Source organism: Bactrocera tryoni, chromosome 2 (assembly GCF_016617805.1).
Source record: "Bactrocera tryoni isolate S06 chromosome 2, CSIRO_BtryS06_freeze2, whole genome shotgun sequence".
NCBI classification, from domain to species: domain Eukaryota; kingdom Metazoa; phylum Arthropoda; class Insecta; order Diptera; family Tephritidae; genus Bactrocera; species Bactrocera tryoni.
The window spans coordinates 69,506,059-69,521,214 of NC_052500.1; the positions used below are offsets into that span (position 1 = coordinate 69,506,059).

The window sequence follows — 15,156 nt, forward strand, 5'->3', positions numbered from 1 at the left end:
ATTTAGCTGGTCACCTTAATTTATACATACTACATCAGGCATTCATACAAAAGCACACATTAGCAAAAATAAGTACACGTACACATGTGTATGCATGCATGTGTTTAGGTACATACCTCTTTTTCCGACGCAACCAAGTGCTTTCGTAATAAGTTCCCTTATCCAAAATTCGCAATTGAGCAGCGTTCAGCCCGTTTCAACCCCCTTCAGCGAGCGGCCAAAGATGGGAATGCGCGCGCAGCAACTGAGGCTCTTCATTTCAATAATGAATGTCGAAAACAAAACAAAAACAACTAAGCCGCACAAATAAAATATGATAAACTGTTGGCAAAATAATTTAAAAAAGCACAAACTGCACAATGATTTCACTATAAATTCAACACATAAGCACTTTATTATATATTTATGCATAAATTGCATTTGCACTTCCTTGGTCTACAAACCACAAAATAAAATTTAAAAAGGGAAACCAATTGACGTTTAAATATTTGCTGTTGTTGCATATAAAATACCGGCGCACTTTAGTTAAATGAAAGCAACAACTTTATTACACACAACACTAGTTGATAATCCACGCTTTTTTGGTGTTGTTAACCTCTTCAAGGATCACTGATTGTCAAGGTGACGGCTTTCAATGTTTTAATATTCGTCAGCAGTTGTTGCGCATGCAATCGATATAACGCTTTTGCGCCGCACTAGCGGGCAGAATAACTGCTTTTCAAAACAAGTTTTGGTTTCCTACAAAATTTTGTGAAACCATCGCACGCCCATTGTGTAACAAACAAAACAAATCACTGCAGTTATAGATTTAGCGCCATTAATGACAATTTACAGTTGTCACACGCTTTTTGGAACTCGATTCGAAACTTTTTAAACATATACACAGTTATTCACTAAATTTTGTAGTAGATTTAATTAGTAACTACTTTTCTTACTGCTCATTTCGCGTTGATATTTTTTGTTTTGCTCTGCATGCGATTCGCCGCACAATGGCAAGTTAGCTAAGACAAACACCATATGCGGTAAATATGGTGTTACCAGTAAGTAGGGAAATTATTTTAAGCAATGAAAAAAAAGTTTTATCAAACGAACCGGGTTTGAGCCGTAATACTAAAATTTTCAATTAGTGCCGTAGTTCGTGGTTTCAAATTTGGCAAAATTTTATTGTATTAAAAGATAAATATTTCAATTTTCAATGTACAGCAACTTCCTAGTCTTATATTTCGTCAATTTGCCGTTCTGCTGTGATTCTGGGTCATGAATGAATAAAAATCACAAAATTGCAGACAAAAATTAATGCGAAATTTAAATTTAAAAAAATTTAAATGTTAGAAAATAATGAAATTCCCAAAACAAAAGCCAATTTAAAAGATTTTGAATTTTAAAATTTAGTTCATACTTCGGTTTTTATAATTTAAATATTAAAAAACCCACTGAAATTAGTTTTAACTATTACTTTACATTATTTGTGTATGGCTGCCTTATTTTGTTGTTTTCCTTTACACTATCTTTCATAAACCGATTTTCGCCTAGCTTTTGGCAAAAAGCTATCTGGCAACTCTACCGAAGTAACAGAAGCAGAAAACATAAAAAGGGCCAGGATAAAAGTGTGAAAATTTTCGTGAAAATTTTATTTTGTGCGCTACTTATAAACAAATACTGTGCTACGTATTTTGAATTATTGTACTCAATGATTCTAATGTTTACAAAATGAAACTGACAATTAAATCATGGACTGGCGTAGCAACTTGGCGATGGATCGCAAATGATGAAAATTGCGGCATCTGTCGAATGTCTTTCGAGAGTAAGTGCCGGAGCACCATTTATCAAATCAAATTTTTAAATATACATAAATATTATGCAAACAAAATCCAATACATTTCATATTTTTTTTTATAATAGGTACCTGTCCGGAGTGTTCGCTACCTGGTGACGATTGTCCTTTAGTGTGGGGCGTGTGCTCACACTGTTTTCATATGCACTGCATTGTTAAGTGGTTGAATTTGCAAACTATGAATAAGCAATGTCCCATGTGTCGCCAAAGCTGGAAATTCAATATACATTGAGCAAAAGCAACACTTGCTTATTTGCAAAACTAAAATAAAATAATAATAATTTCGTAAAAGTCATTATAGTTATTATATGCGAGTATAAAGCGCGAATAAAATCAATAACAAATTTATATAGATATCATTAATATTAAAAAAAACACGATATACACATGAGATTAGCAAAGGAACGTTCACGTGAGCGTGAAATGGATAGTGAATTGAATAAATTATGTTTGCCGGGTTTGCCGCCACTGCCAAAAAGTTTAAGCACAGCAGCTGCTGCAGGCGTTTCGTCGGCCGCCTCTTCAGCAACGCACTCGAATACGGCGTCACCGTTAAACAACCATCATCAGCATCATCATGCATTGCACGGTGTCGAGAGTGTGGATCTCTTTTTGGGACCCTCAACATCGGCGGCCGCCACTCGTAATCACTACCGACACGGTAGTTTGTCGTCGACACAAGAGTCACTGAGCGATCGTGAAAGTATACACAGTCGCGCATCTTCGTCGCACAGTAGTCATCATACGCCCACAAATACCAATACCGATAATGGTGGCACATCAATTTCGCTAAGTGGTGGCAGTGGTAGCAGCACAACCAGTACGTTGGACACACAACTAGCCATATTGCGCCGTGAAATGTATGGACTGCGTCAGTTAGATCTATCTTTACTCTCACAATTATGGGCACTCAACGAATCGATTCAGGGATTTCGTGTATTTCTACAAGAACAAGAAGCGCTCTCACCGCCATCACCCTCACCAACGCCATCTGACACTAATTCGCTTACATCAGAGGCGGAAGAGGAATCATATTCAGCGCAACCATTGAAATTACAACATCCCATTGTTGCACAAGCAGCATTACCACCTGGTGGCTCGACAACATCGCACGCCTCAACAAGTTCAGCGTCTGGCACGTCGGGCTCCTCATCGGCTACCTCTTCGATGGGTAAGCATGGCGGTATGCCATTACCGCCGGCACCACAAAAGACACACCCACAGCTGCCACGTATCCTGCAGCAACGTATGCGTCGCGCACCGCCGCCACCGCCACCAACAACACGACCCAAAACGGCTAGGGACGCAATGGCGGCAGCCAATGGCACAGCAACAACACCAGTGCCACAAAGACCAGCATGACAAAACCCATTCTTGGATTAAGCATACATGCAACGTAAAGTATTTGCTTAATTCAAGAATGTTGTTTCTAAACATAAATTTATAGCTCGTAAACTATTTAAACGTTTGTGAGTGTAGTACGTGTAGGCTTGTTGCCATTTGGGAATAGTCGTGCAAGTCGTAGAGACAAATGTTGTCAATTATGTGTTGCGATTGTGTCGCCATTAAGGATGAAAAACGGACACGTAGACGTTGAAGCGCAATTATGAATAACATAATCAAAATATATTCAGTGGATTTAATAATTGCGTATTTCGAAAGTGTATTTTAGACGCTTGTAAACGGTAAAAATTTGCGGTAGAATGTAGCGTTTAATTTTAAAAATTATAGCGCGTTTTATTCAGTGCGTTCCATGCAATTGTATCTAGTAAGTAAGCGCGTAAGCTAATCAAAATGTAATGAATGAAATATCGGTGTCGTACTGTACACATATTCCCAAATATTGCTGTTAAAGGGTTAAAAAACAAAGAAAATGTAACGAATTGAATATCAAACTTTAGATATACGAAAATTATTGATTAATACATATTGCTATAAAGTCGGTTTAAATCTTTTCCACTATACACTAACTTACATACACAACCCACATGCACAACAACAACGTGAAAGTGCACACATCTGTAACCAAAATACACATTGCATCCTAACACCATGCTGCATTTACGCATAGAAGAGGTGTTGTGACAATATGCGATGTCATTATTCACTCCACTCCATTGTAGCCCTTGGTGGACACATTTAACGAAACAAAATTATACTAGGAACTATGACAAAGCCGATAACAAAAGCGATCTTAGCTGATTTTAGCCCAATACATACCATAAATAAACCTAAACCGAAGTAGCACTAGACGTTCAATTTATATTCAGAAATTGCAATCAATTATATAAATTACATACATAAATAATGAACGGCTGCACAAGTCGACTTACAATTTATTTCAAATTATTCGTTTACCTAACATAACACTGCAATGTTCCTGGTTCTCAATGCATGTGCGCTGAACAGCGTAAGGAAAAATATGCGTGACATTTTCAAGTTAACCACTTACATTGCTGTAAATGTTATCAAAAAATGTTAATGCAATAGGTCACTCATTGCTTCGGAAATATCAAGTACACTTGTGCAGCAGTTTAATAAATAATAACGAATCAAGATCATCATTAATGCATATACATACATATATGACGTATTACATCGATCTAAATATTTAAATTAATTTATAAATCATAAATAAAATTGCAACATATAAGTAAAGCGAAAATTATAGTTGTATTGTAATCCGCATTATTAAGCGTTGTCAAGTTATACAAAAAATAAATAAATGCTAAATAAAATAAAAAAATAAATAAACGCATTCGCATACATATGTATATGCATAATAATAATAAAGAAAATCTACTTTGAAAATAAGCTAAGCTAAAATAAAACTTGTTCTCGTTCAATCGTTATAATCAAGCTCCTATTATAAGAAAATCTACTCCACTAATTTATACTCGAACTATTTTCCTTATAAATATCCTGGGGTGGTTGACAAGCGCCAGTCGTGTGAAGCATATGTTGCTTTAAAGAAATTATGTTGTAGCGGATTTTCCTAGAACGCAGATATACCTAATATAAAATTGTTTCTAAGCGTGTAATTGTTTTTACAAGCACTCAAAATTATAAATTTTCTCCAAATACATTGATTTGTAAACATGTTTGAATCACACATATGCATATTTACTACATACTAAACCTATTATAACTTATTAAATTATAATATAATGAAAGTGCAGAAATGTGAAGAAGAGAAACGTTGATATGAATTATGCAATAAATTATTAAACGAAACGAATTTTGTGTATTATTTATAACTGTTTAGTTTTAAAAAGCTCCGGTTTTAAATGTCAAATTACTTATGTGTTGTTGGTGCTGTAATGCAGCGCATCGCTACTCTCCTATGCATGGAATAACTTGCAATGTCAATTGTGAATTGGAAGCGTATTAAGACATGTTATTCTCATTGTTTTTATATTTTTTTCACACTATTGGTACACATTGTTTACATTTTAGTTCGAAGTGACCAACAATTATTTGCCAATAAAAATTACTTCACAGATTATTTTAAGTATAATTATATGTGCAATTTTATTTTGTTCTTTTTTAATACTAAACATATGCCATTCACTACAAATTTCCTGACTACGGTCATAAAATGCAGGGTAGATATTTATTCAATACTAAATTTCCAGGGTCCATAAATCAACCTCACAATGCAGCAGCCAATACGTAACGTTTGACTAATAAATGCAGTCAACAAAAGTGTACTATTGTTAGATTCAAGAAGCAAACGCGGTATTGGTGCAATAGGACATGTACTGCTCACTCTAAAATAATTTTTGCTTCCTTGCCATCGATGTAGACTTTTAAACCGTTGCGTAGACAGAAATCACGTTTGACATGCGCAAACAACAAGTCGGTCACCAGGAATATCTATAAGGCATTAAAAATAATTAAAAAAAAATATTTTTATAAACAAAATAACAATAGCTTACTTGTCCTGTGGAGAAAGCTAACGTTGTGCCAAAATAAAAGTTAGCATTCGCCGAGCCGGAATAAATCCATAATTGCCATAGCGCCGGCATCATTGATAAGGTGACCACGAAAAAGCAGAACACCACAAAGTTATGCGCCATAACTGTGTTTTATAATAAAGTAAATTTGTTTTCTGTTCTCACAAATGAATGAACGTTGGCACACTTACACTTCCAGCAACGACGCCACAACGGTAACAGAGCCAAATAGAAACTAACATCACCAACACTAGGATACGAACGGAATATAGACATTAATGCAATGAGCACTGTGGCTAGCAACAAGGGTTCTTTGCGCAATTTCAGTGATAATGGCACGAGGTAAAGGACGGTGGCATTCATTTGGAATGTGATTAGGAACATTGTGCGAAAGTGTTCGAACATTTCCGTAAAGAAATACCAGAAAAGTCCGATATTTGGTTGTAAATCGCGGTAAAAGAAACTAAGAGTAAAAAGGTAAAAAAAAAACAATTAAAATTATTACTTCAGACAATAAAAATCAACACTTACATAAAACCAAGTGTAGCATCTATAAAGCTCCAGCTATGTATTACCGCATAGTTCAAACCGGTGACTGCTAGACAAGCTGCTGCGAATAACGTCAAAACACCAATGGCACCGGTTGTAATGGATTTTGAGCGTTGTGCGAAAACCAATACAATTGGTGCAATGAGTACCAACGGATATAGATTACGCATTGTTTCCAGTGCTAAGCAAATAACACAAGGTAATAAATGGCGTTGCACGAGAAAATAGAGCGTAAGTGCTAGCAGAAAATTGCTGAATACTGTCGATGTGAGACCAGCGCAACTGAGTAATGATAATGGATTGAAGAGGTAAGCTAGTAATACACAACGCGGTATAACATCCATATCGGAAGCTTGTACTTGTAACTCCTCTGTGCCTACGGCAAACTCTAGTGCTTCCGCTTTTTGCTCAACAAGTTTTGTGCGTACAAATTTTTGTGCCAACTTATATAGTAGCGTAGCTGTTAGTAAATCGACTAGTACATAGAATAGTGGCACAAAGCTTGATATCGCACCAAAAATCCGTACAAGCAGCACTAAAATTATTGGCAGTTCATGTACGACATCACCGATGTAGGGGTCTATGCCATTTGCATGTAAGTATATGCCTTCTTGTACTGTTTGTGTGAAATTTGAAATTATTAATGAATATTAATTGCACTATTTTAAGCCGACAAACCTCGTTTGTAGGAGTTTATAGGCGTTGACACTTCAACTCTTTCACCAATCCACTGGAAGCTATGCAAGTAGTAGCGCGTTAGGCCACCAAGCGCCACCAGCAGTAATAACCTTTTTTCCATATTTTATTATAATATTTCGAAATTATTTCTATCCACCGGCAAAATATTTTTTGAACGCCAATTAAACAAACAAATTCTGACGAGCAAATTGCAATTGGCTTTCTATAAACATATGAAAATTATGGGTTGCCAAGTGGGGAATATTTACAATTTCGAACAAAATTCAAAAAATACAGGATTTTTATGAATTTAATCAAAAAAATGTTCAATCTTGATTTATAAAAAATTTATCCGTATCCACATTTCTATAAAAATTAATAATTTTTTTTTTTTAAGTTAGTTATCACTCAACAGCATGCACAAATATTTATGTTAAAGTTAATATGAGTTTCTTAAGTAGCAATTGACAATTACAAACGAAACTCTTGTGTATGTGATTTTTTATCCCTTTCTTATGTCAAGGGCTTAAAAGCTCTACTATTTATATGAATTAGTTTCAATTCTTATTATTTCAATCCATTGGAATTACGGCAGCCGGACTTGATGGGTTGTATTTCAAAATTTCTGTCCATGATATACATACTTCTTAGTCAGGCAACTCTTCACCATTTGCTCATTGTGAATTCACGCTTAAGAAGATCAAGCATTATTTACATCGGTATTGATAGAATTTTGTGTAAGTTATTTGCTAAAATATATTTAAATAAGAGAAAATCGATTGGCATTACAAATAATGGGGACTGTTGAGAAGGATAACTTTCCCGATAATGAAGCGCTTAACGAAATCACTACTGAATTTAAGAATATAACTGAAGATCCAACACAATTCCTACTTGTGTAAGAATTGCACGTGGTGCAACAAACATACAAAAACAAAATATACTAATTTTCTAATATTTTAGTGTGCCATCAAAAAAGCAGGAAGATATAAAAACGTTGTTACAAAAAACGTATCAAGCGTGTGTACGAAACGATGAAAGTAGCAAGAATGCGCTTGAAATACTGCCGGAGTTGGTTGTGGAGGACATGGATGAAGAACAAATTTGGCAACAGTTGGAGCTCCGCAACAATACAATACTAACAGCGTTAGTAGAAAATGCCTCAAAGTTATTGTCACTTAAGGAAGAGAAACTGGAGGTACGACTGGATGAGGATGATAATCAAGAAATAGAAGAGGAGTTAGAGCAAAGTGAAAGCGAAGCGAAAGATAATTCGGGCGACGCCGATTTATTTAACGGCGAGGTCGATGATGAAAGCGATGAAGAACAAAAAGTCTTTCAAAAAAAGCAAGAAGTCAAAAAGAAACGTAAGGGGCGCACATCCGTGGTAGATGATAAATTTTTTAAGTTAAGCGAGATGGAAGCATTTTTGGAGGACGAAGACGCTAAAGAAATGCGACGAAAAAATAAAAAGAGTGACAATGCGCTCGATGCAACGGTGGACTATTTTGCGGATGATCTGGGTATAGGGGATGAAGAGGAGGATGATGAAGACGCGAATCCAACATACCAAGACTTTTTCGACGAAGAAGATGAAGATGTAGACGTAAGTCTTGAAAAACCTACCAAAAAGCAAAAGGATCATTTCAAAGAGGTGCCAAGTGAGGATGATGAAGATATGAGTGTAGATGGAAATGAAGATGACGAAGAAGAAGATGCTGAAGATGACAACGAGGACGAAAATATGCAAAGTGAAGATGAAAATCCTGACAGTGATAACGAAGTAAAAACTCGCAATGAAGGCTTACAACCTGCCTCCTCATGCACTGATGATTCCGAAGATGAGGAAGATCACAAAGAACCAATGCCACAATCTTCATTCGAAATACGACAGGAGCGTTTGCAACAACGCATACGGGAGTATGAAGAGGAAGTTCTTGGTGAAAAACCATGGCAATTAAGAGGCGAAATTCAAGCCACTAGCAGACCGGCGAATTCACTACTTGAGGAGCTGCTGGAATTCGAATCAACCGTACGACCAGCACCTGTCATAACTGAGCACACAACACGTTGCTTGGAAGATATCATCAAGCAACGGATTAAAGATAAAGCTTGGGATGATCCGCAGCCGAAATTAAAACCGTTACAATCCCCACATGAATTCCGCAAACAATTGATATTGGATCAAGAAAAGTCTAAGGAATCGCTAGCGCAAGTCTACGAAAAAGAATATCAAAAAGAATTAGATAAATTCGATCCAAATCGTGCAGACGCTGGCGAGGAGGAACCGAAAGAGCATAAAGAAATTAAACAACTTATGCGTGCACTATTCGTTAAATTGGATGCGCTGTCGAACTTCCACTTTACACCGAAACCCGTGGCGCCTGAGGCCAGAATCATCACGAACACACCGGCAGTCAATATGGAGGAAGTAGCGCCAGTAGCTATTAGCGATGCTAAACTACTAGCGCCCGAAGAGGTCTACCGCGGACCGAAAAATGAGCTGGTCGGCAAAACAGAACGTAATCGTACGGATAAGAATCGCGAGCGCCGCAAGAAGAAGCAGAAGCAACGTGTTATCAATCGACTATTGGACGAAAAGAGCAAGAAGAAGCAGGAGTTGGGCATAGCGCCAACAAAGAAGGAGGAAAACGCCAAGCTGCTCAAGTCACTCACAAAGCATCGCAATGTTGAGAAGGTATTAATTATTTACTTTACTACCACATTCATTTTTATGCACTGAACAGGGTAACGAGCTGAGTATTGACGGCCAAGCACTGTCAACTCGGCAACGCTCCACAGAAACAACAACGAGGTGAGTCAATTTAGCCATATTCGTTGTTGTTGCTGTAGTGGCAGCATTCTGTCGAGTTGACAGTCGTTGGCCGAATAAATTCCGGGTCCGTTCCGGTTACCCCAATGTCACTGGGAACCTCGTCTGTTTCATATTTTCACGGAATTTGGCATGGATTATTATGGAAGATGTGACCATCGGAGATCAAATTGCTTAGATCGCACCAATATAGCTTATTTAGGTTTTTTTTTTTTACCTGTGATATACCCTTCAGTGTCATCGCAACCCATGTTAACATTTTTTCTTGTTTTCTAATACTTTTTTTCTGTCTTACAGTTAAACACCACCAGCGACGATCAGCGCGCATTGAAGTCTTCCAAGTCGTTCTTCTCCAAATTGCAGGACACCACCAGCGTGGCGGGCCAAGCGGCCATAGCGGCAAAGGCCAAAAGGCAAAAATCCACTGGGAAGGCGTTGACAGCGAAAAGAGTGAAATTGTAATAACTCCTATTGTGGACTTTGTTAATAATAAAGAAGTTTATTTTATTATATTACGTTTGTACATATGACTGACGTGCGCTTATTTGTTGGCCAAGCGCCTATCTAATGCAACAGTATACATATACATATGTACGTGTTAGTGAAAATATCCAAAAAATATTCCAAAATATTTTTTTTTTTGTTTTGTGTTTAATGTGTGACGTCAACTTTTGTGCGTACATTTCTAATGTAGCAATTTTGTGTTGTGCTCCAGGTCACGTGCCGCAACAATTAGGCTACTGCTGCCACTAGAGATAACTGTGTAATGATGTGCGTGTGTCTATGCTGTTGCGCGCGCCGGTAAATTCAAAGTAGCAGGAAAAGTTACTTTTATTACATGTTTGTATGTGTAAATGTCAGTAGATTCCGTTACAGTTAGGCGGAAAACCGTATGGGGTAATCATAGCTCAACACAGCAGATCAACAACTTAAATATGCCACAATTTTAGACACAGTATACGGTTGATGTTTGTGTGTGTGTGCCACGGACCATGGGGGTCACAAAACTATGCGCGTGTCATGCAAGAATAAAATGGACTTGCAAATATGATAACTTAATATGTTATACATATGTATGTGCAAATCTTTGAGTGTGTATTTATATATTTTAATACGAATGTGCATATGTTTTTATAAGTGTGTGTGTTTAGCTAGTCGGCGCAGCATTCAAAGATTACGCTTTTATGCGTAGGTTGGCATTGAAATTTGTGCACAAAAAAGCAAAAAGACCGTTTTTAGAATATAATTTGTTGTAGAAATTTTAACAAGAGTGTGTGAGAAATCTGTATATGTATGTATTTGTGACGGTGGTTAGTCATCAATGGAAATTCACGTTCTTTACACACGTCAGCGGCGCCATTGCGCACCTAGGCACATATTGCAACAATGCAGATTAAAATAATTGCATATTTATTTTTAGTAGCATAAATGAAATACACTTACATACATACATACATTTGTGCGCATACACATACATACATAAGGGTGTTTGTTATTTCCTAAGTTGATTTTTATACCCTGAACAGTTTGTCACGAAGTTTATGGAGACAGAAGAAAACATTTGAGATCCTATAACGTAAATTATATATACATATATATATGCATATATTAAAATTTTTTGTTGTAGATATAAATAAATTATGTATATATGTAAATAAAAGCGTGACAAGCTGAGTCGATTCAGCTTTGTCTGGTCGTTGGTCTCTCCGTATATACGCGAACTAGACTCTTAGTTTTTGAGACATAGTTCGGAAGTTTTGCACACGGTTCTTTTCTTCCTAAAAAGCCGTTCATTTTTCGAAACCAGCAATATCGGATGACTACAACATATAGTCGCCATACAAATTGAACGCTTAAAATTAAGTTCTTGTATGGAATTTTTTTTTATTTGACAAGATATCTCCTTGAAATTCCGCATAAAAAGCTGTCCAACTTAATGCTATAATCCTCGAAGAAATTGTTCGGCTCCGACTACTCTAGCATATAGCTGTCATACAAACTGAATGTTCGTTTTCAAGTGCTTGTATGGAAAACTTTTTAATTTGACGAGATATTTTCACGAAATTTAACATCGTTTATTAACAAAGCCAATGCTACAATCCTTGAAGACATTTTTCAGATCCGACTACTCTAGCATATAGCTGTCATACAAACTGAACGATCGGTTTCAAGTGCTTGTATGGAAAACTTTTTAATTTGACGAGATATTTTCACGAAATTTAACATCGTTTATTAACAAAGCCAACGCTACAATCTTTGAAGAAATTTTCCAGCTCCGACTACTCTAGCAAATAGCTGTCATACGAACTGAACGATCAAAATCAAGTTCTTGTATGGAAAAGTTTTTCATTTGACGAGATATCTTCAAAAAATTTGGCATGGGTAATTATCAAAGCCAACACTACAATCTCCGAGTAAATTGTTCAGATCGGATCACTATAGCATATAGCTGTCATACAAACTGAACGTTCAAAAACACGATTAAGATATTTTTATACCCTTATATACATACATATATGCTATAAAAAATGCACCTGTGAAGGGTATCGCAGCTTTGTTTAAACGAAATTTACGTTTTTTTTTGTTTTTTTCCAAAAAAAAGTATTCTTAAAAGTGATTTTTATGTACATTCTGTGTTGCTCATACGACATGGTGTACCATATGAATACAGTGCATTTGAGGCATAACTTTTAAGGGAATGCGTTTATAAAACAAAAATCTTTAAGATTTAGTGAACAGAAATCAATTTGGTGTAAAACAGTCATCCTTGTACATATACATATGTATGTGCGTATAAATATTTTTTTCATAGTACCTAGTTGAAGCGTAGGGCCTGAACTACATATACCTACATATTTTTAAATATACAAAGCGCACTGCATTTATGCCAACTGCTCATAAAAATAATCGCAATGCTTTCATATACATATGTATGTACATGCATGTGTAATTAAATGTTCATTCGTTCTTATTATTCAAAAGCAATAACGCCATATTCGCTCTACCATCCTCCCACCTAGTCGCTCGCTTGCTATAAATATGCATACGAGCTAAACAAACCATATTGTCAATATTATGCACTTTGTTACTCATCAATGAAAATTGTGTAATAAATTTCAAATCAATTGACTTTTAAAATCAATCCAACTATGAAGTGCAAACGACTGCCCACGCGGTTTACAGTGTTAAACGTTAAAGGTTCACACAATTTGCTTTTATTGTCAACGTATACTAGGATGGCGTTAGCATTAATTTTTAATATATATTTAATGTATTTCTTGGTTAAGTGCGAATACATCAACTACAAATATATAAATAAACACATAGTTGCACTTACATCCATCTGATCAAAATTGACACGGACTGACATAAAAAAAAACTTTTGATGTATTCTAGCACAAATCTTAATTATCGCTTTCAAAAGAGGCTTCTGTACCAAAACAAGCATGAAAACATTGAATTTCATACACTTTTCATAAACCTCGGCTGGAATAGTAGCCTTCAGTATCTTCAACCAATTTAGATTTTTTTGAATTCGGCACATTTTTCGCGTGCAACGCGCTAGAATGCTAAATAGTCAACGTCTGATTCATAAACCCCCATCTCAGCGCCAGTAATGATGCGTTTAATGTATGCAGGGTTCTCAGCTACGTAGTCAACCAACTCTTTTGCAAGAGATTCAGGACCTTCATACCCAAAACATTAAATAAAATGTGTTAAGTCAATCCATAAGACATGTTGAAATTCTTCGCTGTCTCTCTGATGCCAAAACGACGATTTTCAAGTGCTGCTTCTCAATCTTTTTCGCTGTTATTGTCATTGACAGAGGTGTATGGACGACTAGTAGATATGTTACAAGTTTTTTATGACTTGACAACCTTCATTGAATGATTTGTGTCACTCAAATACTTGGTCGTATTGCCATGAGCCCATAAACACTAGAGTGATTAAAAAACAAAAAATTTTTTTTCATTTGGTACTCGGAAAATAGGTTCCTAGACACCTCTAAGAAAGCCTCTCCAAACGTGAGTTTTTAATTGTAACGGGAAGGTCCTCCTACATACAGTTTTCTATTTTTTCTTATTATCAGATAGAAAAATTTATATCTTGCTTCCAACTACTTGAAAAAATATCTTGTTCCTTAGATTTTGTAGGAAATTGAATGCTCTACAAAAAAGGTCTATTATGATTTTTTCGTAAACCCAAACATTTAAAAGATATTAACAGTTAAAGTTTGATTATTTTTGGGAGAATTTTTTATTTCTTATGAATTTTATAACTCAATGAAAAAAAAATATTATGAATAGGTTTTTGGAGAGACTTTCTTAGAGGTGTCTAGGAACCTATTTTTCAGAGTACCAATTGAATCACTCTAATGAACACAGTGACTAACCCACGAAAGAAGATAAAAAAAGGTTTTGCTATGCGTTTGGTGGTACTCCAGAGAATCTTCGAATAAGAGTTGCTTCTCTATGGCCAGCTCATCATTCAGATCGGTCCCATCAGAACAAGACCTGGTCTGTGAGATTCGTCAGAAGCTAAGGGAGTTTGGTTGCAAGGTTCTTATGTATGCTCTTTATAGTCTGGACTTGGCATGAAGTGATTACTTCCCATTCCTGTCTATTTTGAATGGTTTTGCTAATAAAAAATTCGCCTCAAGAGAAGCTTGTGAGAAGCGACTGTCCCAGGTTTTTCTCAGTAGGGAGGAGGGCCTTTATGAGAGCGGCATTATGAAATTAACTTTAAATAATGGGATAAAAGGCACCACTTAAATCGGATAATTCGAACAACAAATTTGTTTTCCTTTTAAGGGTTGGGTCCACTTAATTAGCATCATTTGGATTCTCCAAATACTTTAAACAACCATGTGGTTGTTGATGACGTTGTTGCGTTATAAAATATACATCAAATAATTTTGAGTAATGTTGCCGAGTTCATAATAATCGGCAGGATAAAATTCTGGACTTGGCTAAAATTCCATAACTTCAGAACTAATCGAGTCTGCAGTGAATAATTTTCTTGCAGCTGTCCAGTCTGAGCGATCTGGCCTATGTGTGACCATTTTGGTCATCCAGAACTGTCCCCTGCGCTGGTCGCATAGGTCCCGTCATGTCTTTTAATGTACTATGCTGTACCCATCTTGCCTCTAAACAAAGCCTTGTGCAATCTAGGTACCTCTGGCGTGAAGGAGACGTTGCCACAGAATTTCCTGAAAATGTTCGTCTTCGCGAACCTAATTTCTTTGTTTTAGTATTAGATGCTGCTTATATTCCTCCCACTTGCCTTTACGTTTGGCTTTGTTGGAA

At 36.2% G+C, this 15,156-nt stretch overlaps 5 protein-coding genes across 5 annotated transcripts in view; 3 read left to right on the plus strand and 2 right to left on the minus strand.

Annotated features, from left to right (window-relative positions):
- LOC120769442 overlaps window positions 1-282 on the minus strand; it is an 83,479-nt gene extending 83,197 nt beyond the window's left edge. Inside the window, exon 1 of the mRNA XM_040096430.1 lies at window positions 117-282. The gene's annotated coding sequence lies outside the window, so the exon portion shown is untranslated. The remainder of the gene's footprint in view (window positions 1-116) is intronic.
- Window positions 283-1,559: 1,277 nt separating this feature from the next.
- LOC120769445 (anaphase-promoting complex subunit 11) lies at window positions 1,560-2,182 on the plus strand. Its single transcript, XM_040096433.1, has 2 exons — window positions 1,560-1,804; window positions 1,903-2,182. The coding sequence occupies exons 1-2, from the start codon at window positions 1,711-1,713 to the stop codon at window positions 2,064-2,066; spliced, it is 258 nt and encodes an 85-aa protein (XP_039952367.1). The 5' UTR covers window positions 1,560-1,710; the 3' UTR covers window positions 2,067-2,182.
- Window positions 2,183-2,206: 24 nt separating this feature from the next.
- On the plus strand, window positions 2,207-5,072 carry LOC120769444 (putative protein TPRXL). Its single transcript, XM_040096432.1, has one exon. The coding sequence runs from the start codon at window positions 2,222-2,224 to the stop codon at window positions 3,194-3,196; it is 975 nt and encodes a 324-aa protein (XP_039952366.1). The 5' UTR covers window positions 2,207-2,221; the 3' UTR covers window positions 3,197-5,072.
- A 264-nt stretch (window positions 5,073-5,336) lies between these two features.
- Window positions 5,337-7,228, minus strand: LOC120769441 (phosphatidylinositol glycan anchor biosynthesis class U protein). The gene is made up of 5 exons (XM_040096424.1): window positions 7,018-7,228; window positions 6,322-6,955; window positions 5,982-6,253; window positions 5,773-5,915; window positions 5,337-5,710 (listed from the first exon to the last, which is right to left on the minus strand). Exons 1-5 carry the CDS (start codon window positions 7,136-7,138, stop codon window positions 5,600-5,602), a joined length of 1,281 nt encoding a protein of 426 aa, XP_039952358.1. The 5' UTR covers window positions 7,139-7,228; the 3' UTR covers window positions 5,337-5,599.
- Window positions 7,229-7,716: 488 nt separating this feature from the next.
- LOC120769059 (U3 small nucleolar ribonucleoprotein protein MPP10) lies at window positions 7,717-10,375 on the plus strand. Its single transcript, XM_040095912.1, has 3 exons — window positions 7,717-7,915; window positions 7,981-9,715; window positions 10,148-10,375. The coding sequence occupies exons 1-3, from the start codon at window positions 7,812-7,814 to the stop codon at window positions 10,310-10,312; spliced, it is 2,004 nt and encodes a 667-aa protein (XP_039951846.1). The 5' UTR covers window positions 7,717-7,811; the 3' UTR covers window positions 10,313-10,375.
- Window positions 10,376-15,156: the final 4,781 nt, after the last annotated feature.